Source organism: Muscardinus avellanarius (genome assembly GCF_963383645.1).
Source record: "Muscardinus avellanarius genome assembly, chromosome: 3".
Taxonomy (NCBI): domain Eukaryota; kingdom Metazoa; phylum Chordata; class Mammalia; order Rodentia; family Gliridae; genus Muscardinus; species Muscardinus avellanarius.
In genome coordinates this window covers 35,705,212-35,729,889 of record NC_137788.1, presented here as the reverse complement: position 1 = coordinate 35,729,889, position 24,678 = coordinate 35,705,212, and the positions used below count along the sequence as shown (strand labels likewise).

Genomic DNA, 24,678 nt, shown 5'->3' with positions numbered 1-24,678 from the left:
TTACTCAGCCCCGCCCTGCTCAGCCTCGGGAGCGGACGAATTCTCAGCTGGTGGATCGGCTGCTTTTGTCTCTTTGCCATCTTGTGGTTTAGGGTTTTCTGGGCGTCTGCGCCGGTAATTGAAGTTGCGGCGGTACCGACGTTGAGGTGGCTGCTGACCTTGGGTATCATCTCCTTGATTTTCTTTATCCTCTTCGTTGCCGTCCTCTCTAGGCTGTCTTTGGCGAGGAGGGCCCCTGGAAGGGACACTGTGCAAACTTAGGAACGATAAGACCTCTTCCTTAACCCTTCTACAAATATTAATACTTGGTTCATGCAACTGAATCACAATTAACTGGTGTGGTAATTCCAGTGTGATCATTTCTCTTGATCAATGTGGGTCCCCAGTTTAGCAAAGCCAAAAGCAAAATTGATTCATCTTTCACTAACTGAATGGTTTTATATAAGATCAAGTGTGAACTGGAAGATGAGTTTAAAACTGGTTTTACAACATAGAATTTCAAAATAACCAGGAAGTCCAAAGGTTCCTAACACATAAATGTTTGACAAGACAAATGCTAATTACACTGATTTGATCATTCTGCGCATGTCAAGTGACTATACCTTGTAAATAAATGTATCAGTTAAAAAGCTTACTAAGCCAGGCATGGTGGCAAAGGCTTGTAATCCCTGCGCTTGGGAGGCAGAGACAGGAGGATTGCGCAGGTTTGAAGCCAGCCGCGTGCGCTGGCTTAGGAGACCCTGTTTCCAAATAAAAATGTAAAAATAGATCTGGGAGTGTAGCCTGGAGGTAGAAGGGCTTCCAGGAACCCCAGTACCACCAAAAAAAAAAAAAAAAAAAAAAAAAAAAAAAAAAAAAAAAAAAAAAAAAAAAGCTTACTAATAGCTGGGCATAGTGGTACATTATCTGCAATCCCAGTATTTGGGAGGCTGAGAGGGGAGGACCCCAGATGCCAAGATAGCCTCAGTTAAGTAGTGAGATTCTCAATATAGTAAGAACCTATTTAAAAATAAATAAAATTGGGCTGGGGAATATAGCTTGAAGGTAGAATGTCAATAGGTTCAACTCCTGGTACTACTCAAAAAACTCTCCGAAACAAAGTTTTACTAGCCAGCAAACTTGCCCACAGTAGTAATTTACTATAAAACTAAGTACAAACTAGCTAATGATGGTGGTCACCAATGCTTCAATGTCACTGCTTAAATGATGCAGGTTGCTGGGCTTAGTGTCACATATCTGTACAAGCTTATACTTGGGGCGGTGGGAGGCTAAGACAGGAGGATCGATAGTTTGAGGTTAGCCTCAGCAACTTAGTGAGATTCCATTTAAAAATAAATGGCCGGGGGTGTAGTTCAGAGGTAGAATGTCCTTGGATTCATCCTTTTGTGCGCACACGCACACAGACACGTACAAGCCTGAAAAAAAGCAGATGCGACTAACACTTGCTAAAATGTAAGAAACCAAGACAAAAGGAAGGACCCCCTTTTCATACATTAAGCACACATCCACCACCTGTCATTCTGGGGAATACTAAGGCCTGTATTCTAGAGACTACCTGCAAAAACTAATGCAAATGTGAATTATTAATATTCACAACAGCCAGAAAGCGAGAATACTAACCGAGGCATGAAAAAGTGGTACATTCACACAATGAAATGTGGCTGGACATAAAAAGGCATGAATGCAATGCCATAACATTCCTTGAATATGTAAAAGCATACAAAACAAAGGCATATTTTGCGGAATGCCCACATTAAGTAAATCTGGACACAAAGTTGTGTGTGTGGCACTAGAAAATGAATCCCAGGGCATTCTGCCTTTTAGCTTCAACCCCAGCATTATTTTGAAACAGGGTCTAAGTTGCTGAGCCTGGTATCATACCTGTGATCCTTTCTCAGACTCCCAATTACTAAGGTTACAGGCATGTACTACCATGCCCAACTCAGCAAGTACGTTTAAACCACTGCGTGTGGTGGCGCACAATTGTAATCCCAGTACTTGGGAGGCTGAGAGAAGGATCGCACAGGTTCAAAGCCAGCCTTAGCTACTTAGTAAGACTCTCAGCAACTTAGATGAAACCTTGATTCCAAATAAAGTATAAAATAGGTCTGAAAGCATAGCCCCGAAGTAGAAAGCCTCCCCAGGGTCCCATCCTCAGCATCACAAAATAAAATAAAATAAAATAAAATAAAATAAAAGCCCCTGAGGCATGGTATAACACAACTGCAATTCCAGTACTTGGGAGGCTGAGACAGCAGGACTGCAGTTGAGGCCAGTGTATGTTAACTTGGTGAGACATTGTTTCAAAATTTTCTTTAAATTTTGAGGTTACAGCTCAGAGGTAGGACAACTCTGGGACCACCAAAATCATGGCTCTAATTCACATTTACTTTCACACATTTCCCTCAAACCCACCTCAACCTTTTCTTTCTCCTAAAACCTCTTTTCCAACTAACTCAAGGTCAGTCAACCTTTAACTAAACACAAAATGATGAGCAATCCCAGCTGGCTGCCCAAATGGCTGAAAAGAATACAACCATGTTGGACAGACCCATTTTAAACTTACTACCACTACTCATTTATACATTTTGTTTGTTCTTTTCTGAAGATAATTTCACACCTTTGCTCCAAACTTTCCCAAAGTCCTCTAACCTCTCATTTAAACACAACTCACTTTCCTGACATCAACTATCCTCTTCTATTGTACTTTTAGCCTGAGACTGTTCTTTTTCCTAAGAATGTCTTATTTCCATCCACTATCCCACCTGTCAAATCCTTTACAACAAAACTCTAGCTATAAACCGGGCATGATGGCACATGCTTGTAATCTCAGCATTTGGAAGGCTGAGACCGGAGGATCGCAGTTCGTGGACAGCCTCAGCTCCTTAGTGAGGCCCTCTGCAACTTAGCAAGACCCTGTTCCTAAATAAATAAAAAGCCTTTGTACTGACATAGGTAAAGTTGTTCAGAATAAAACTGAAGTCCTTAACATCAAAAACATCTGTACTAGCCGGGTGTGGTGGTGCACACTTGTAAACCCAGCATTTGGGAGGCGGAGACCAGAGGATTGCGGTTCGCGGACAGCCTCAGCTACTTAGTGAGGCCCTTCGCAACTCAGTGAGACCCGGTTTCAAAATAAAGAATAAAAAGTCGGGCAGGGTGTAGCTCAGGTCAAATGCCTCTGGGTTCCATCCCCAGACCTACACACACACACACACACACACACACACACACACACACACACACACACACACACACACCAAAACCACCAGTATATCTATACTACTTCAATGTTAACAGTGAAGTATGGCAGAAACTAAGTAACAAAAAAAATGTGAACTGATGATTCTACTGCTGGCACCCATAAACTAATGTTTAGCTCACATAAGACTCGAAGAACCAAGAATCTGTCAGCATCAAAAATCTTCCCTGCTGGACAGAGAACTCAACTTCAACAATCAGCACATGGCCAAAGAAATTTTCTGGCTTAGAAATCAATCAGAAATGTCATTTTAGTGAATCAGCTAGCTTAATTTAAAACTCAGGAAATACATCAGTACTAATATTTAAAAATGCACAATAACTGGCCATCAATGCAAAATCCTCAATGTGCAACAAAACTCATATTTGGTGTGCGTGCTGAGTAATCTTAACTAGGTTCCCTAGCTCCTAAAGTGTAACCTTATAGAACTGTAACAGCCAGGCTTGGTGGCACATGCTTGTAATCCCAGTACTTGGGGGGCTAAGACAAGAGGATCTCAGATTCAAGGATAGCCTCAGACTGGTTAGACTCAACCTAGCAAGAAAGACCCTGTTTCAAAATAAAAATAAAATAGGGCTACAGGTATAGCTCAGACGTAGAATGCCTCTTGGGTTCGATCCCCAGTAACACACACTCACACACAAAGACCTGTCACACTAGTCTATCCTACCACTGTGAAAGTGGGGACATTGCCTAAAGATGTACCAAAGCACACACCAACGTATACTTGACTCGTGGAGCGTTGCCTAGGTTACTTATTGTGTAATACCCAAAAAGAAGAGACTGGTCAATACTATTCAGAGGTTGGGTTTCTTTTTCCCAAAATTAGTTTAACGAAGTAGTTTAAATTTTCAGCTGAAAAGTGATCAATGGGAAATTAGCTCTTAACCAGAGCAAAACTCACTACTGGTTTTTCATGTATGCCATGGTACAGGTCAGATACTCCTCTAAGGTCTTATTCTATTGTGGTACCGAGGATTGAACCCGGGGCATTCCACCTCTGAGCTATACCCCAGCCCTATTTTTTATTTGAAACAGGGTCTCACTAAGTTTGCAGAGGGCTTCACTCAGTACTTCTAAGGTTTTAAAAGATTAGGCTTACCTTTCCTCCCTCTCATGAAGGTTTTAAAATACGTGGTTTAAACTACTCTTACCTGTTCAAGAACAGAATATTTGAAATTCGACAACCTCATTAAAATACATATATAAATAAAGTAGACCTCATCTATACAAGCTGTTTTTAAAACCAGTGCCAGCAAAGATGCAAAGAATATATTCTCAAAGATAACTGACTTCAGGTTCACCTCTTAGGCATCTGATGAAAGAAAATGTAAGTGTTAACAAGTAAACGACTCAAAAAAAGGTCTGCAGAAGCCTGCTGCAACCAACACCGCGGAGGGTTCAGTGCAAACAAATATGGGCTATACCTGCGATATCGTGGTCTGTAACCCCGATACATATTCTGTCTCACTGGTCTACCTTGTTCTCCTGCACCTTGGTTGTCAGCACCCTGGAAAAGACAACAGAGATCAAACCTACGCAACCAGTAATCTTAAGAATAAAAATAAAACCAGACAAATCCAAACTGAATGAAAAGCTAAAAATCATCTATGGACTTAGCTTAGGGGTACAACACTTGACTAGCATGCATCGGACCCTGGATTGACTCTCTAGCACAGCAAAAATAAGATAAATGTCAGTGGTCCTTAGGAATCAAAGGTGCACGCCATCCGATTAACAGCTCCTGTATAGAGAGCTCCAGAAAATTACTAATAATTCCATCAAAAGCTATCACAAAGCCAGGCACCAGGCATGGGGATGTACTTGGAAGGCAGAGATAGAAGAATCATAGGTTTACAGCCAGCCTCAGCAACTGAGAGGCTGTTTAAAAAATAAATAAACAACGCCAGGTGTGGTGGCGCACGCTTGTAATCCCCGTGCTTGGGAGGCGGAGACAGGAGGATGGCTGTTTCCAAATAAAAATATAAAATAGGTCTGGGAGTGTAGCCTTAAGGTAGAAGGGATTCCAGGAACCCCAGTATCACCAAAAAGAAAAATAAATAAAAAGGGCTAAGGGTGTATCTTAACAGATAGAAGGTATCCGGTTTTAATCCCCAACTAAAAAAGCAAACAGAATGATCAACATGCTGCTTACACTCTATTGAAACTCACCTCCATCACTTCTCCTTGCACAGGAGGGTTGGAATACTGTGGTCGACGCCCATAGGGTCTCCGCATGTAGTAAGGGGGGAACCTTCGCCTGCGGTAGGGCCGGCGTTGTTGGGCCTGGCCTTCGGGAGCGCTCTCCGATCCCTCGTTCTTTTCCCCACTCTCACTATTCTGGTAATTCTGCTGGTAATTGCGTGGAGGACCCCTACGACGTGGATAGCGTCTATAATGGTTACGGTCTGCTGCATATTTACTGCCTTGAACTGGAACTCCACCAGGGCCTGTAACATTTGCTGCCTCCGCACCCTACAAAAGCCATTATATATTGATAGTGACAAAAAAAAAATCAGAACATTTAAACAAATTCCACACAAACCCAGGAAAACAAAACAAAACAAAGGGGTGGGGGATTCTGCATGGGTGGGGTGCACAAGAATGACTAAACATCAGCTCCTCACTGTTCTGAAGAGACTGCCCTCTAACTGCAGCCAGCACAATTAGGCTTGATGCACCTGTGTTCATGTGGTCACCTGAACACAACCATCCACATTAGAGCCACCATCCTAATGGATGAGATCTCCAAAATATTTCCATACTGAAGTCAAACCTTTACACAAAAAGCATCCTCACCTTTTCTCCTTCAACAACATCAAACTCCACAGTCTCTCCATCTCCTACACTGCGAAGGTACTTCCTGGGGTTATTCTTCTTTATGGCAGTCTAGTAATATCACATTCCAAAAATAGATTAACAGGGGAGAATAATGTGCTTTTTCATTTAAAATGTACCAGAGTCAATATTATTTTAGCTTGGATATACACTTATAATTTGCTTTACATAACACCAAACTATCAATAAGTTCAGGAAAGCAGGGACCAATGCTACCCCCAACCTCAACTAAAATGCTCCAGTCTTACAAGGCCCCAGCATTTTACCACTATTTACAAAACTAAAGTAATTTGACACAAGACAGTCACAACATTATGTATATATTTTTAAATGCTTTTTGCAAAAGCATTATTATATCTTGAAACAAAATGAGGCTTTCCATCTATCCCCCAACGACTGCACTTAATAGTAGAAGCTAGCCCCACACATGGCCAGTTTAGATGACAGGCAAGTTTAGTTTTACATGCTTCAAAGTTGACCAAACCAACTTTGTCCCTGTTACCATATCAATCTCAATTACAAATGTCAACCAAAATCCCTTCCAACCTGTGATATGTCCATCCATGGAAATGCATTTCACATTGATTAACTATGCCACTCTTTAAATTATCTGACTGCAAGGGACTGTTGGTTATTACCTCCCCAGAATACAATAAATCTTACGTTGTAACGGCTTAAAAAGGGATGTGACTTGCCCAAGGTCACACAGCTACTAAGTGGCAGAGTGGGAACTCATCTAAAGCCAGGTCTTGGGACTCCAAATCCCATGTTCATTCCACAGCACAGCAGTATCCATTACAGGATCACTCATGCATTTCCATTCCAGAGGAGGCAGGACAACCAACAAATCTGAGGCCAGTTAAGCTCTGTTGCCCAGAACTGCAGTCTCCTTGTACACCACTAAGACCTGAGCAGCCAGACAAAGTCCCAAGAAACAACTACATGTTGAAACCACTTCCAAAGTAAAAAGGAAAGCATATTGGTGACACCTTGTGGGTCAATACAACCAGGTGAGTTGAAGTCAAATAATTGATCTCATCTGTCATCTAAACTGTCATAGTTTTCATTCCTTTCATAAATAGCCAACTCTCAATTACCTGCAGTCATAGGGGATAGCAGAAGTATGGATAATTAAAATCCCAAAGCTCTTTAGTCCTGATCTTTAACCCTCTCCCCAACCCTTCAGAGTTGCCAGACAGCAAGTCTTGTTATATTGTTCCTGAACAAGTCTGAATATTCTTGTGAAAATGCAGAAGGACCAGACAAGCTGTTTTTATCCAAACAAGGGCTTTATAAACAAACATTTGCTTCAAAATACCATTTTGTCAAAGCAGTCCTGAATGTACATTTAAATTTAAATGTTTCCATACTTACATTTGACCCTTGGATTATGATAGGGTTTTAGATGTAATAAATTGATCTGGCTTTCCCCTTGATTGTCAATGAATGCTGTATAAGACACTGCAGAGAGCTACAAAGCACCAACCTATGACAGCCTTTACTAAGAAGCATGCTGCCATCCAATCTTTTATCTACCTGAATAAAGGTGTGATCATGGAAATTGATTTTAGGTTTTTGATTTTTGGATTAGTATTAACAAGTGGTTAAAAGGTTCTTAAAATAATTTCCAGTACAATTTGATATTTCCATAATCCTAATGAAAAACCTGCATAATGCATTAGTACACATAAATCAAAGTGCATTTCCTACCCATTTCATACCTGAGATGAGCAAGTCCAATGGAGCCTATAACATACTTAAGTTTGAGATATTAGCATTCACTTGGCAGCGGCTTACTTTAGCAATAATCTCAATTCCTCAATGTCCAAGCATTTTCCAAAATATTTTCCTTAAATGATAGTTGAGAAAATTCAGCATATAGCACTTATTAGATGTTAAATTTTCTCCTCCCTAAGCACTGGTAGTCAATGTATATTAATGATCAACTATCAACTTGCCGCATTGCCTTTCATTATCTAAAATCTACTAGAAAAGAGTGAAAAATTGATGGGCATGGTAGTGCACACCTGGACCCCTGTATTTGGGGGGCTAAGATAAGGGATTGCAGGTTTGAGGACAGACTCAACAACATTGAGACTCACAATTTAGAGAATCTGTTTCAAAACAAAACCTTAAAAAAACCTTTTCAAAATAGAAGGATGTATGCTCTTTTGCAGCTCTGTCCTGTTATGGTTTGCCATACAACAGAAGTGATCTGAATACTTCTTGCCAATGTCTCTGTATATTTAAAGTAACATCATTAGTTTAAATTTAGATTTGCTCACCCAAAATTAGGAATAAAAATAAAGTATATTTTACAATAAAAGCTGAATAGATTCAACCTATTAAAAAGCTATAGCTATTAACAAAATCCCAATCTGACTGAAATACATATGTATACATTCAAGCATGCTATCACTCTTCAGGTAGGAAGAACTAAATACGCTTGTGGTTGGACTTAACCTTTTGCAAGGAACATTAGTTGAGAGGATATCCACCCTTTTTCTTCGCATAAGCCTTCAGCCACAAGTGCAAATATCTATATAAGCACTCACCTGGTGTACAAATACATCTTCCTTGGTGTCATTCCTGCAAGACAGAACCAAGTTCAACAAGTTACAAGAGAGAATACATTTCATACTGTCAGTTATTTAGAACATGCCAGAGCCAGGCATGGTGGCACACATGAGACAAGAAGATTGCACAGGTTCGAAGCCAGCCTCAGCAACTTAGTGGGACCCTGTTTCCAAATAAAGTATAAAATAGGTCTGGGAATATATCCCGGAAATAAAGTGCCTAGGTTCCACCCCCAGCACCACAAACAAACCACCAAAGAGGTACACCAGTAATCCCAGTACTTGGAAGTTGAGATAGGAGGATTGCAGGATCACCAATAGCCTCTCCAAATAGTGAGACTCATCAACCTATGGAGACCCTGCTTCAAAATGCTACACCCCCTATCCTATTTTTTATTCTTTATTTTGAAATAGGGCCTAAGTAGCTGAGGCTGTGCGTGAACTGCGATCCTCCAGTCCCAGCCTCCCAAATCCTGGGATTAAAACCTGTGCCACCATGTCCAGCTACCCCGTATTTTTTTTTTAAAATCAAGGTTAGATTAGGTTGTTCAATCTTGCTAAATTGCTGAGATTGCCCTCAAACCTGCTACCCTCCTTTTTCAGCCTCCCAAATCCTTGGATCACTGGTGTCTACCACCATACCCAGCTCTTCCAGTTGCCAACTAACTACCAAGAAAAAAATTCTTGTGGTATTGGGGGATTGAACCCCCCCGGTAAAATCTACCCATGGCTACAACCCAAGTCCTTTTTACTTATATTTTGAAACAGGGTTTTGTGAAGTTGCAGAGGCTAGCTTTGAAAATGCAATTCTGTCAGGTGTATATTACCAAGCCTGGCTGCTACCAGAAAAGCTAAAAAGTCATCAGTACCTTTATTAAAGACCAGCAATTGCAACAGTTTTAAGGAAACAAGTCTAAAACTCAAGTGTGACCATCTGAGCCATAATTAAAGACAGAAGTGACAAGCAACATGTACTCTGCCACTCCTTATCCTATTAAACATTAATGATGTTCCAGCACACCCCACCCACCCTTTCCGCTAGAACAGGACTAACAGATGCAGGAGTGACCTTATCATTCCATCCTTAACCATTCCTTGTCCACCACCTAATTCTAAAATCCCTTGAGGTTATAAAGTCCCCCAGAATGTACAACAGAGTAAACCCTAATGTGAACTGAACTTTATTAGGCAATGACAGGTCAATGATGGCTCCCAACTGTAATAAATGTAATTCGAAACCAGGGAGGGAAGCAGGGCGTGGTGGCACAGGCTTGTAATCCCGGTATTCGGGAGGAGGAGACAGGAGGATCACAGTTTGAGGACAGCTTCAGTTACTTAGGGAGGCCTCTTGCAACTCAGTGAGACCCTGTTTCAAAATAAAGAATAAAAAATTAGGGCTGGGGGTGTAGCTCAGAGGCAGTATAGCAAAAACAACCACCACAACAAACCCAACATCAACAACAAACAGGGAGGGAGGTTACTAGGGGACTGAACGCAGGGGCATTCTACCTCATCCCAGCCCTTATGAATTTTTTTTGGCAGGTTGGGGATGGAAGCCAGAGGCATTCGACCTCCGAGCTACAGCACCTGCCCTATTTTTTATTCTTTTATTTTGAAACCAGGTCTCACTGAGTTGCAGAGAGCCTCACTAAGTAGCTGAGGCTGTCCGCGAACTGCAATCCTCCAGCCTCAACCTCAAGAATGCTGGGATTACACGAGTGCACCACCATGCCCAGCTGAGATGAATCTTTAATAGCACACACATGCCCTTTCACTGCACAATAAAGATACTCTCTGCCAATCCTGGGGATTGAACCTAGGGGTGCTCCATCTACTATTTAGCTATACCCTCAACCCTTTTAATTTTGAGACAGCTTCTCTCTAAATTGCCCAGGCTGGCCTCCAACTTGCAATCCTTTCACCTCAGTCTCCTGGAATTACAATCAAACACCACTTTATACCAACTGTTTAGTTAAATGTCAAACAAACACAGTTGAACTATTTGATTTAGGACTTAAAAAAAAAACAACAACAACGAAGAATCAGCGGGTGTGGTGGCACATGCTTATAATCCCGAGTTTGGGAGGCAGAGACAAGAGGATCGTGCAGGTTCGAAGCCAGCCTTGCTGGCTTAAGAGACCCCTGTTTCCAAATAAAATATAAAAAATAGGTGTCTGGGAGTATAGCCTGGAGGTAGAAGGGTTTCCAGGAACCCCAGGACCACCAAAAAAAAAAAAAAGACATTCCAGGTAGATGGTCAAAGGTAAAGATACGTATGGGTAAACCCAGCAAATTCCTTAAGAGCTGAATTTTAGACTGGCTATAGCAAGAAGGGAAAGGAACACAGGCCAAATCAACTTTCAGGTAGGAGCCTAGTGATATCAAGGAAAATGTGAATATAAGCAGAGCCCAGCCAGTCAGTTATAAAAGCCCAGATGGGGACTGACAAAAAAGTGCTGGACTAGTCACTTACAAGGGAAATATATGACATCTTTTCTTGAGGCAAAATAGTGAAAACTGGATATGAGAACTGAGGGGAAAGTAGAAAATGATCTGAGTCTCTTAACTGGGAGACTAGGGATTAAGAACCACCGGAGAATACAGATTTCCATGTCTTAAGGTAACCTGACTCCACCCACAAAATCTTCTTCAGAATGAGATCTAATGCCCCTGGGTTTCCTCTCCAGGCCAGCAAAATAAAGATAAAAATAAAAAATAATAATTTTCAGGCAAATTCTAAGGTTGGCCTAAACTTGCAATTCTCCTGCCTCGTCTCCAGAATACAGTCGTATTCCACTGCATCCAGCTGTTGGCTTTTTGCTCATCTATAGACTTATTTACCTAAGAATCCACACAAAACGAACTTTGTGTATACATGTGAGGTGGGGATATTGGGGATTGAACTCAAGAGTTGTATCCGTAGCCCCTTTCTTTTTTCTTGCGATACTGGACACAGGACCCAGGGGCATCCTACCTCCAAGCTATACCCCCAGCCCTATTTTATTTTGCAGTATTAGGGATGGAACCCAGAGGCATTCTACCTCTGACTATACCTCTAACCCTTCTTTTTTGAAACAGGGTCTCACTGCGTTGCAAAGGGCCTAAGAAGCTGAAGCTGTCCACAAACCACAGTCCTCCTGTCTCAGCCTCCCAAATGCTGGGATTACAAGCATGTGCCACCATGCTGGCTTCACAGGTTCTTATCCATCTGAAGATAGACTAGTAATCATATTGGAAGATAGAAAATAACAAAAAAAAAGTTGAGACTCTTCACATTGCAGCCTCTTTTCTGTATTCTTTTGAATCCTTTACAAAAAAAAATTTTTGGCAGGTCTGGGGATGGAACCCAGGGGCATTTGACCTTCGAGCTACACCCTCCTGCCCTATTTTTATTCATTATTTTTATTATTATTATTTTTTTTTTTGGTGGTACTGGGGCGGAACCCAGGGGCTTTCTACCTCCAATCTATACTCCCAAACCTATTTTATATTTTATTTGGAAACAGGGTCTCACTAGTTGCTGAGAGCCTCACTAAGTAGATGAGGCTGGCTTCAAACCTGTGCAATCCTGTCTCAGCCTTTCAAGCACAGAGATTACAAGCTTGCACCACCACGCCTGGCTCTTATTCTTTATTTTGAAACCGGGTCTCACTAACACTAAGTAGTGGCTGAGGCTGTCTGCGAACCGCGATCCTCCAGTCTCAGCCTCCCAAATGCTGGGATTACAAGCGTGTGCCACCATGGCAGTTTATTTTGGAAGGTGGGGATGTTTAACCTGTCCCTATTTCCCCACTATTAGTAAAAGTCTTGTGAATCTTTGCCCCATTTAAGCCCTCTTGTCAGTCTGTAACCCAAACAGAACAAATTCCTCAGATGGCTATTTCACAGGCCTCTAGACCAGGGCTATCCAATAGATAAGTGGTCTTTTCTGTAATAGTAAATGCAAAGCCGGGTGTGGTGACTCATGCTTGTAATCCCAACCTTTGGGAGGCTGAGACAGGAGGCTCCCACAGGTTCAAAGCCAGCCTCAGCTACTTACAAGCATGTGCCACCATGTCAGGTTTATTCTTTATTTTGAAAGGGTCTCATCCTTGAGGAGGACCTAAGTAGCTGAAGATGGCTATGAATTTGCAATCCTCTAGTCTCAGGCTCCCAAATGCTGAGATTACAAGGGTGCATCACCACGCCTGGCTAGCCTCTTTCATTTTGAAACAGGGTCTTACTAAATTGCCAGGCTGGCCTTGACCTTGTAATCCTGTCTCAGCCTCCCAAGTACTGGGATTACAGGTGTGCACCTAATCAGATCGGAAACTTATAGCTCAGATAACCTAACATGGGAACAGAGTAAGCTTCAAATCTTAATAACCAAAAAGATTCTAAAGCTTTTCAAGTGAAGGCTGAAAACTAACCTTTCCAGGATGTCACTAGGAATGCCAAAGAAATTGATAGCTGGTCATTATGTTCATCTGTCCACAGACACCAAAGAAACTAGATCAAGGCCATCACTAATTATATGTGATGGAAAGTACGATTAATTTCTTTTATTGGTGGTACTGGGGGTGGACCCAGGGGTTTTCTTCCTCTAGACCATACTCCCAGGCCTATTTTATACTTTATTTGGAAACAGGGTCTCACTAAGCTGCTGAGAGCCTCACTAAGTAGCTGAAGCTGGCTTTGAACCTGCGCAATCCTCCTGTCTCAGCCTTCCAAGTGCGGGGATTACAAGCGTGTGCCACCACACCCGGCTCACGATTAATTCCCAACTCTAGCCTTCTAGTAATGGAGGAAGGAGAGTCCTATAAAGTAATGTTAGAGGAGGAAAGGCAGCAAGGTCTTTTAGTACCAGTAACTTTTATCCCTAGGCGGTACTAGTGATAGAACCCAGGTAATCCTACCTTCAAACTACACCCTATTTTTATTCTTTATTTTGAAACAGGGTCTCACTATATTGCAGCTGGCTGCAAATCTGCAATCCTCCGGTCTCAGCCTCCCAAGTACTAAGATTACAAGTGTGTACCACCCAGCTTTGTAATAGTAATTTTCAACAAGGGCAATACTCCCCCCCCCCAGGGTACTTAAAGCTGTTACTTCCATAGAGATTACTACTATTGATAATGGTAAAATTTATGAAGCTACTTAACTACTCAGGACATTTTAAAAATATAAAGCCAGGCATGGTGGTGCACGCTTGTAACCCCAGCATTCTGGAGGATTGCAGTTCATAGACAGCCTCAGCTACTTGGCGAGGCCCTCTGCAACTCAGCGAGGCCCTGTTTAAAAAAAAAATGGGGCAAAGGGTATAGCTCGGAGGTAGAATGGGAGAGGAAAAAAAAAAAAAGGAGCTGGCTGTGGTGGCACATGTTTGTAATCTCAGTATTTGGGAGGCAAGACAGGAGGATGGCAGGTTCAAGGCCAGCCTCAGCAAGTGGTGAGGCTCTCAACCTAACTACGTTTCAAAATGAAAATAAAACAGAGGTGTGTGTGTGTGGGGGGGGGGTAAGACACTCAGAGGTAGAATGCCCCTAGGCAAAATAAATAAGCAAAATGAATATAAAATAGGGTTGGGGGCTATTACTCAGAAGTAGAATGTTCCTGCATTCAAGCCCCAGCACCATATACACACACACAAAATATAATGTTGGCAATCTACTTAAGGTTAAGGTCACAACTCCCTCAAAAACAACTTAGTGTTATTTTGTGTGTACACAGAAATGTGAAAACCAATGCAGGCTTGCTAATGTCAATCCAAACATAAGCTACGATTCTGTTGACACTAAAACAACTAATAAATGACCAACGTGTATCTGGATTTCAGGAAGAAACTGGCAGTTCAGAAAACAAGGCTTCAGCAAGATACCTAGTCACAACTTGTTGAATTACTACCCAAAACTTCAAGGCACCACTACCAGTAAACCAGATTTAGTCCTAATTCTAGCTGTATAACACTGGTAAATTGCCTCATCCTCCACTGGATCCTTTCTTCTTTACCTGAAAAATGAGAAAAATTACACTAGAAGCATCTTATACCAATGAAGGTTTAATTTACAAGCATTATATTAAATGCTGCAAACATTCAATCTTTACAATCCTGAGGTATGTACCATTATTAGTTCCCCATTTTACAAATCAGGGAACTGAAATACAGTGTAACATTTGCTTGGTGGATTACTTCTGACTTCCCCATCTCTGTTCTTCACTGCACTGCCATCAAAAAGAGTTCTAAATTTTCACATACTAGCTATAGACAAAGATGGTTAAAATATCTTAGATAAATCCTTATCATACTCCCCAGCAGTATACAAAATTACCTGTAAACAAACCAGAGTTTTCCAAAACACTTCTATAAGAGATCAAACACTAACATTTAGGGCTTTGTGACAACATATCCTATCTGTTGTGCATTCTCTCATCCTAAAACCTTCAAGCATACAGTCTTAGTTCACAATAAAAAAAGAGGCTGTGTGGGTGATAGTTCACTAACCTCAGATCTACAGTAATTGTGTGTGTGCAGTTACAGTCACTAGGTATCTTACTGAAGAAGGAAAAGCAAGGCTGGGCGTGGTGGCGCACGCTTATAATCCCCGCACTTGGGAGGCTGAGACAGGAGGATCGGACAGGTTTGAAGCCAGCCTCAGCTACTTAGTGAAACCCTGTTTCCTAATAAAATATTAAAAAAAAAAAAAAAAAAAAAAAGGTCTGGGAGTACAGCCCGGAGGTAGAAAGCCTCTGGGTTCCACCAAAAGAAGGAAAAGCAACAACTAATATAAGATTGCCAGCCAGGAGTGGTGGTGCATGCTTGCAATCTCAGTACTGGGAAGCTGAGACAGGAGGATTGTAGGTTCACAGCCAGTCTCTATAAAATTAGTGAGATTCTCTTTCAAAGATAAATTAGGGCTGGGGGTATAGCTCATAATACCCCTGGGTTCAATCTCCAGGACCAAAAAAATAAGTACCAAACTGGCTTGTTAAGAAGCACTATCTAACAGGGAAGCATGGGGGCTCACGCTTGTAATACCAGCATTTGGGAGACAGAGACAGGAGAATTTTTAGAGAGCTTCAGCTACTTAGTGAGGCCTTTTGCAACATAGTAAAACCCTGTTTCAAAAAATAAATAAAAAATAGGGCTGGGGTTGTAGCTAAGAGGTAGAATGTCCCTGGGTTCCATCCCCAGTACTGCAAATAAATAAATGAATGAATGAAATAAAATACCAGCTACCCTTCTATTAATGAAAGGAGGCACCCCTTGGTCTATCCTGAGAACCAAAAGTGCAGTTCCGCTTTTCCCATTCTTTCCCTAGTGGAGGCTACAGACAAGGAAGAGTAGTTTATGAGCTTCTCCTTCCCGCTGGACTACAAACAATCACTAAGGACATACTGTGTTTCATTCTATCACTATGTCCACACTGTGGAACCTGGTAGGCATTAAATTCAATCTTTTAAATATGTACCACATACTACTCACTAAATCCTAGCCAGTCCTTTATACTAAGCAATGTATCAAGACTGATAAGGATATAAGGATGTAGCTTGGAGGTAGAATGCCCCTGGATTCAATCCTGACTATCATATAATAAAAAGAGAAGCTGGGTAGGTGGCGCACACTTGTAATCCCAGCATTTGGGAGGCTGAGACAGGAGGATCACAGTTCCTGAACAGCCTCAGGTACTTAATAAGGCCCTTTGCAACTCAGCAAGACCCTGTTTCAAAAAAAAAAAAAAAAGCCGGTTGTGGTGGCACACATTGTAATCCCAGCATTCGGGAGGCTGACTAAGACCAGAGGATTGCAGTTCATGGATAGCTTCGACTACTTAGTGAGGCCCTCTTCAACTTAATGAGACCCTGTTTCAAATTAAAATAAAAAACAGGGCAGGGTATGTAGCTCGGAGGTCGAATGCCCCTGGGTTCAATTCCCAGACCTGAAAATGAATAAGTGAAATAGGAAATAGGGCTAGGGTAACGTAGAAGTAGAATACCCCTGGGTACCATCCCCAGTACCAAAAAAGTCAATTCAAACAGGTAAAGCCCTGTCCAGAGAAATTTCTTGACCAAGCTTGGTGGTAGCGAATGCCTGTAATCCCAGTATTTGGGAGGCTGAGCAGAACCACAGGTTTGTAGCCAGCCTCTGCAACTTAGTGAGACCCTGTTTCCAAGTAAAACATCCCTCATGCAACAGACACAACCAAATACTATTTCCTAGGAATCTACTATTCTGCCTCAGGCTGAACTGTAGATACTTCTAGGGGCTGCGACTGGAGGGTAGGTAGGAAACTAGAAATTATAACTTCACTAGTTGCTAATCTACATTAAAAAATTTTTTTTTAAATGTGGTATTGAGGATTGAACTTGGGATTCTATCTCCAAGCTACATCCCCAGCCCTATTTACTTTTTGTGTGGTACTGGGGGTGGAACCCAGAGGTTTTCTACCTCCAGGCTATACTATACTCCCAGACCTATCTCATATATATAAATATAATCTTTTATTTTTTGCAGTACTGGGGATTGAACCCAGGGGCATTCTACCTCAAAGTTACATCCCAGCCCTATAATTCCCTTTATTTTTGAAACAGGGTCTAAGGAGCTGAGGCAGGTCGTGAACCTGAGATCCTCTTGTCTCAGCCTCCCAAGAAATGGGATTACAAGCATGCACCACCATGCCTGGCTTTTTATTTACTTTTGCGGGTCTGGGGATGGAACCCAGGGGCATTCTACCTCCAACCAACACCTCCTGCCCTATATTTTTTTTATTCTGAAAGAGGGTCTCATTAAGTTGCAAAGGGACTCACTAAATAGCGGAGGTTGTCCGTGTGATCCTCCAGTCTCAGCCTCCCAAATGCTGGGATTACAAGCATGCGCCACCACGCCCAGCTAGATTTTTGGATTATAATTTTTTTTCTTTGCTGGAGAGAAGAGAGAAACTACTACCCAGCAACAGAATAACTCTGTTCCAGTCACAAATCAACGTTCTGATGGTATACATGAATAACTTCTGCCCAGCTCAAGAACTGGCTAACCAACATATAAATCATTCCTAAAATCTGCATACAAGTCATCTTTGTCCTAAGAGCACCAGTTCAAAAGAAACTGACATCCTATATGGGCCCCTTCCTTAATAGTACACCAACAGGCCTTCCCTAGAGTCAGTTTTTGGTTACAACATTTATTTATTTATTTTGGTGGTACTGGGGTTCCTGGAAGCACTGCTACCTCCGGGCTACACTCCCAGACCTATTTTTACATTTTTATTTGGAAAGAGGGTCTCCTAAGCAGCGCGCGCGGCTGGCTTCGAACCTGCGCGATCCTCCTGTCTCTGCCTCCCAAGCGCGGGGATTACAAGCGTGCACCACCACACCCGGCTTGGTTACAACATGTAGAGACCCACAACTTACAATGCTTAAAGAGACTGAAACAGAGTTAAGGTGAGTATAACTTTAAAAGCCTGAGACTTTTAGCAATCAGCTCTCCAAATACACTTTTTTTACGGGTTTGGGAATGGAACCCAGGGACACTCAATCTCCAAGCTACACCCCCTGCCCTATTTTGTCTTTATTTTGAAACCGGGTCTCATTGAGTTGCAAAGGGCTCTCTGCGAACCACGATCCTCCAGTCTCAGCCTCCCAAATGTTGGGATTACAAGCATGCGTCACCACGCCCGGCTTCCAAATACACTTTAAACTACACATTTCAGGCTTTAGAGGTGAGCAGTGGCCACATAGAGACATACTATTGCCTTACTATTTTAGAAATAATACCCATTTTCGTGCCAGGCATGGTGTCGCATGCTTGGAATCCCAGCATTGGGAGGCTGAGATAGGAAGATCTGGTTCAAGGACAGTCTCACAGCCACTACTTAGTGAGGCCATGTTTCAAAATAAAGAATAAAAAATAGGGCTGGGGTGTAGCTCAGAGGTAGAATGCCCCTGGGGTTCTATCCCCAGGACCACGGGGGGGGGGGGGGGGGGAGACAAGAATAAAATAAGGTCCAATACTCTCTCCTTTAATTCCATATCAGTACTAAGAAAATCCTTTATTTATGATGCTGACCTGAATACAAACTAAAACCTTCAGCAACTCAAAGCTTCATGAAATAGTGAAAAACAGAAAGCTTCTCAAAATCTGGGAAGTATACCAGAGTTCTAAGGGAAATGAGATGCAAGGATCATATAAAAAGCCTCTCAGTGGCTAGCCATTCTAAAACATTACCTGAACTATGTGGCCAACAAAGGAAGATGACTAGAATGTATTTTCTGAGACAGTATAAATAGTAGTTGTGAATTTTCAAGAGTAGGAAAATGAGTTCAAATCCTGTTTCTGCTACTTACTACCTGTTTAGTAGGGGCAAGATACTCGACCTCTTTGTGCCTCAGAATAACAGTCTCTAAACCTCAATGGTTTTCAAGATTATATGAATTAGTTAACTTTAAGCACTTACAATAGACCCTGATGTAAACACTTGTTAGCTATATGTATTATCCTTGTGTGAAAGAAGCTATCTACTATTTATACACAGTGAACCACCAAAAAGCCATCTCCTACTTATACACAATGAACCAAACTGACAACCCTGACCACATTTTATTGTAAAGAGACAGGCCTTTAGACACGAGTAGTAAAGTAAATGCATGGGCAGAGACAAGCAGAAAAGACAGTAAATGACATAAGAAAATGGCTTTATGTCCTATCTAAATGTGGCAAGTAATACAGCCGTTTCCCTGCACATCTCAAAATCTCAGAAGAATAAATCTAAGAAAAGCTGGGCGTGGTGGTGTATGCCTATAATCCCAGTATTTGGGAGGCTGATGATACAGGAGGATCACAGGTTCAAGGCCAGCCTCAACCACTTAAAGAGGCCCTCAACTTAATTAAGACTGTTTCAAAATAAAAAATAGGGTTTGGGGTGTAGCTCAGAGGTAGAATGCCCCTAGGCTCAATATCCGGCCACACACACAAAAAAAAGTTGATACTAATTCATGGTGACCTTTCTTGATTTGGTGAATATAGATCATACCTCAACTAATAAAATTACATTGTCTAAACAAATTAAAAATTCTTGCCGGCGTGGTGGCACACACTTGTAACTCCAGCATTCGGAAGGCTGAGACCCGAGGATCAGTTCGCAGACAGCCTCAGCTACTTAGGCCTTCTAAAACTCAGACCCTGTTTCAAAATACAGAATAAAAAATTGGGCAAGTGGTATAGCTTGGAGGTTGAATGCCCACAGGTTCCATCCCTAGACCCACAAATAAATAAATACTCTTGCTTTAGTACTGGAGATTGAACCCAGTAGCACTCTACCGAGCTGCACCCCAGCCTTATTTTGAAAGGGGGTCTACGCTGCATTATAAGTTTGCTGAGGATGACAGTATGAACCTCCAAGCCATCTCAGCCTCCCAAGGCTGGCTGGCATCACAAGAGTGTGTGCCACCAAGCCTGGCTTACTATCTAATTTTCATTTTGAAACAAGGCCTTGTTAGGTAGGTTGCCCAGGAGGAATGTGCCACCATGTTCAGTGCAGTGGGAGAGGGTACTGGGGATTAAACTTGGGCATTATACCTTTAAATCACAACCCAAGCCTTGTTTTACTTTTTTGTTTTGAAAGTCTCACTAGGTTACTTACTGTCATACTAAGCTGTGCAATCCTATCTTGGCCTCCAAAGTACTGGGATTACAGCATGCACCACCATACCTGGTCCAATTTTACTATTTTAAAACTCTAGGAGCTGGGCATGGTGGCACACGCTTATAATCCCAGTGCTTGGGAGGCTAAGAAAGGAGGATCCTGGTTTGTAAACAGCCTCAGCTACTCAAGTGAGGGCCCCTTGCAACTCAGCAAAGACCATTTCAAAATAAAAAATAGGACTGGGAGTGTAGCTCAGAGGTAGAATGCACCTGGGTTCCAGCTCCAGTACCGCAAAAGAAAAACAAAACAAAAACCCTCTAGAGATCTTGTACTTGATAAGACTATCAGGGGAAGTCCTTTAAAGAAGTAACTCCGACAAGGTCTAACTTCATCACAAGTAATAATTTAGGCTGGAACATTTACAATGAAATTCTTTTTTTTGGCGGCTCTGGGGATAGAGCCCAGGGGCATTCTACCTCCAAGCTACACCCCCTGCCTTATTTTTTACTCTTTATTTGGAAACAGGGTCTCACCAAGTAGTAGCTGAGGCTTCCCGAGAAAAAGGTGATCTTCTCAGGCTCCCGAATGCTGGGATTACAAAAGCCTGCGCCACCACACCTGGCTGAAATAAATTCCTTTAAAGGCAAAAAATCTAAAGCTGGGCGTGGTGGCATGCATTTGTAATCCCAGCATTCGGGAGGCTGAGACTGGAGGATTGCTGTTCGCGGACAGCCTCAGCTACTTAGTAAGGCCCTCTGCAACTCAGTGAGACCCGGCTTCAAAATAAAAGAAAAATAGGGCAAGGAGTGTAGCTCGGAGGTCAAATGCCCCTGGGTTTCATCCCCAGACCCGCAAAAAAAAAAAAAGAAAGAAAAAAAAATCTACATTAAGTCCTATGGTGAGAGGCTGGGCATACACAGTGGGGCACACCTGCAATCTCAGTACTTAGGAGGCTGAGACAGGAGGATAACAGGTTTATAGCCAGCCCCAGCAAAGGCCTTCTATAGCTTAGTGAGATTCTGTTTCCCAGTACTTGGGAGGCCTAGACAGGAGGATCAGGCAGGTTTGAAGCCATCTTCAGCTACTTAGTGAGGCTATCGGCAACTTAGGTCCTGTTTCCAAATAAATTATAAAGTATAGGTCTGGGAGTATACCCTGGTGGCAGAAAGTCCCTGGGTTCCACCCCCAGTGCCACAAAAAAAAAAAAAAAAAAAAAGAGTGTTTTCAGCCCAGTCAATTATCAGTTCTACCACATGAGTAACATAGAACCACTATTTTCCTTAATTTAGGCATACTTCTCTAACTAAAATCAATCTCATGGTGTCTCAAAATCTCAGAATATTTAAAACAACCAACCAATTCAGAAGACACATACAGCAAACTTTAACCAGGTAATTTAACAAAATAGTTGAAGTTAGGATAGTCCAAACAAAGAATCACCAAGTCAGTTTACACTTAACTTGCCCTGAAAAGGGAGCAATTAAACTGATTCAGAACAACAGATATTATCTTGGATAAAATCTGCTCACTTCAAAATAACATAATCTAGCTGGGCAGCACAGGCTTGTAATCCTAGCACCTGGAAGGCTGACACAAGAGGATTGCAGGCTTGTGGACAGCCTCAGCTACTTAGGGAGGCCCTCTAAAACTTAGTGAGATCCTTTTTCAAAAATAAAAGAAAAAGCCTGGTGCATGCTTGTAATCCCAGTGCTTGGGAGGCTGAGACAGGAGGATCACACAGGTTGAAAGCCAGGCTCAGCTACTTAGTGAGGCTCTCAGCAACTTAGTGAGACCCTGTTTACAAATAAAAGTATAAAATAGTTCCGGAGTATAGCCCAGAGGTAGAAAAGCCCCTGGGTTCCACCCTCAGTACTACTAAATAAATAAATAGATAGGCTAGGGGGTGTAGCTTGAAGGTAGAATGGCCCTGGGTTCCACCCTCAGTACCACAAAAAAAGTAAAAAAATAAAATAAAATAAAACAAAGAAAAAACAGGGCTAGGGGTGTAGCTTGAAGGTAGAATGCCCCTGGGTTCCATCCCCAGCACCACAAAAAATAATCTATGTCCATTTGACAAAATGCATTTCTTAAAATATGCACAAAACGACAACACGAAATACCTAACAATTTATTCACTGAAATAGCTACAAATTACAGCCCCCCCATACACTTAGATATCTGACTACATTGGGTCAAGGGTTAAAAAGTTATTTTGAAGGTATGGATCACAGATCACTTTCACCATCACCTGGGATTGCTAAAAAATTGAAGATATAGCTTATGTCACAGAGGCAAATGGTCTAAGTTAAAAAAAAAAAAATCCTACAGGTTTTAGAAGAAACAAAATGTTTTCCCATTACTGCATATGTAGATGAGAGCAAATGTGTATAATCCCTGGCTCTGAGTTGCTTCCACAATACTGTGGGGCTGATTAGTGCATGTTTTCATCAATTATGCCTGTCTCTAAAAGCCTGGTTGCCTATTTGATGTCCATTTTACAAACACTGTGTTACTTCTAAATGTTCTCTTAAACATCTGGTCGTTTTACACCTTTTAAAGTTAAGGCTATGAGAAAGAAAATGCTGAAATGGCGCCAAATATCACAGCTGTAATGCCAAGACTGCTACTGGCATTCGCGGTGCTCTACACCCATGCAACTGCACTACTAGCCTTGGCAGCCATCTTGAAAATGATGCCCGGCTCACAAGAGAGCCCATGTAGAGTGCAATGTATGAACTGTAGTTACCACCACTGTCGCTAGGAACAATTCTAAGCCCAAACTAACGATGTACTTTGTACCTTTGCCTTCAAATACGAACAATGCTAATCACCAGAGATTTAAGGCCACTCTAATAGAGCCAAGGCCAAAAAGATCCAATCACCACAATTACGTGATAAGGAAGCAGAAATAAAAATCAAAGACCATTTTCTTTTAGATATATTTACTCTATGTGCAAATAACGAGTGTTCTCTGGTCAAAGTAGTACTAATAGAAAATTTACCCCAAGTGTTAAAAAAATTTTTGAAACATTAAACAAAGACATAACCTTATAGCAGCGAAAACCTCATGTCCGTGACATATCAAGTCGTGTTACTCCAAAAGGTTAACAAGATGCAAATAGCCTATATGTTCATGAGCGGATCACATTCTCAAATCCTAATTTTAATAGGTGAAAGGACAGGGGTGAAAACGTGCCGGCCTAATTCCCCTAACTGCTAAGGTACGGCTCACCCACCCTGCTCTGCCTTAAAACTGCTTTGTGCAGTAACGAAGCTTTGGAGGTTTGCTTAGATGGATATTTAGCTGCAAAACAAAGACCATCTCTATATCCACTAATTCCTTTAAAAGTCACGAAGGAAAACAAAAACCACACCAACACACCCAGGGTGGCAACCGCCCCCGAGGAGGCGGCCGGGTTTCTTGCACACGCCGAACCCAAAAAACCACACGAGCCCCGCAGACCCGACCGACCGGGGAGCAAACAGGCACCGGAGGAACGGGGCCTCAGACACGCGCCATCTCACCTGTTGATGAAACCATATCCGTTTCTTACATTGAACCATTTTACTGTTCCCAAAACCTTCGTTGCTGGAAGACAAAGCAAAACAACCCGATTACCGGCTGCCCTTCAACAGGGTCGGGCTGCGGCGCCTGACAGCCAGGTCTCCCCGGCCGGCCGCGAGCCCGCGCACGTGTGCAACCCGCGCCGCGGGGCAGGCCGGGCCCGATGGGTGTGTGCGCGGGCCGCCGCGGAGCACGTGAGGCCGCCCAGCCGCCCGGCCCACCCGGCCCGCGTAGGCGGCGCCGCGCCCTCCGGGCACACGCGGAAGGAGCGGGGCGGGGGCCGAACAACGGCGTGCGGGCCGGCGCACGCGGCGGCGGCGGCGGCGGCGGGCGCGCGGAGGGCCCGGCGCACACGCGGCCGGGGCGCGCGGCCGCAGGGGGGGCGCGGCCGGGGGTCCGGGGGGCGCGCGGCCCGCGAGGGCGAGGGGGCCGGGGGAGGGGCGGCCGCGCCGCGGAGTCCGTCCCGCCGGCCGCGCGCTCCGCCCGGCCCCAGGTCGGCTAACGGTTCCGCGGCCCGGCTCGCCCGCGCCCCAGCCCCGTGCCGCCCGGCCCTCACCGATGACCTTCTTGTCCCCGCCGGCAGGCGCCGCCGATGTGAGGCCGCCCGGGCCGCCGCTCCCTGCGCCGCTGCCCGTGGTGCCGGGCTTGGTGTCGGCGGCGCTGAGGGCGGGGGCGGCGGGGGGGGCGGCGGGCGGCTGCTGGGTCTCGGCCTCGCTGCTCATGGTTGCGGTGATGGTGACTGGGGCCGGCTGCGGCAGCTGCGGCTCCTCCCGGGGTGTGATGGTAACTAGGCCGGCGGCGGCGGTGGGGCTGCTCAGG

The 24,678-nt window shown here is 43.3% G+C and overlaps 1 protein-coding gene across 1 annotated transcript; it reads right to left on the bottom strand.

The window, feature by feature from the left end:
- YBX1 (Y-box binding protein 1) lies at window positions 1-24,581 on the bottom strand (the record flags this gene model as incomplete). The annotated part of the gene is made up of 7 exons (XM_080692830.1): window positions 1-235; window positions 4,690-4,772; window positions 5,435-5,737; window positions 6,062-6,151; window positions 8,656-8,689; window positions 23,820-23,883; window positions 24,416-24,581. 7 exons carry the CDS (start codon window positions 24,579-24,581, stop codon window positions 1-3), a joined length of 975 nt encoding a protein of 324 aa, XP_080548956.1.
- Window positions 24,582-24,678: the final 97 nt, after the last annotated feature.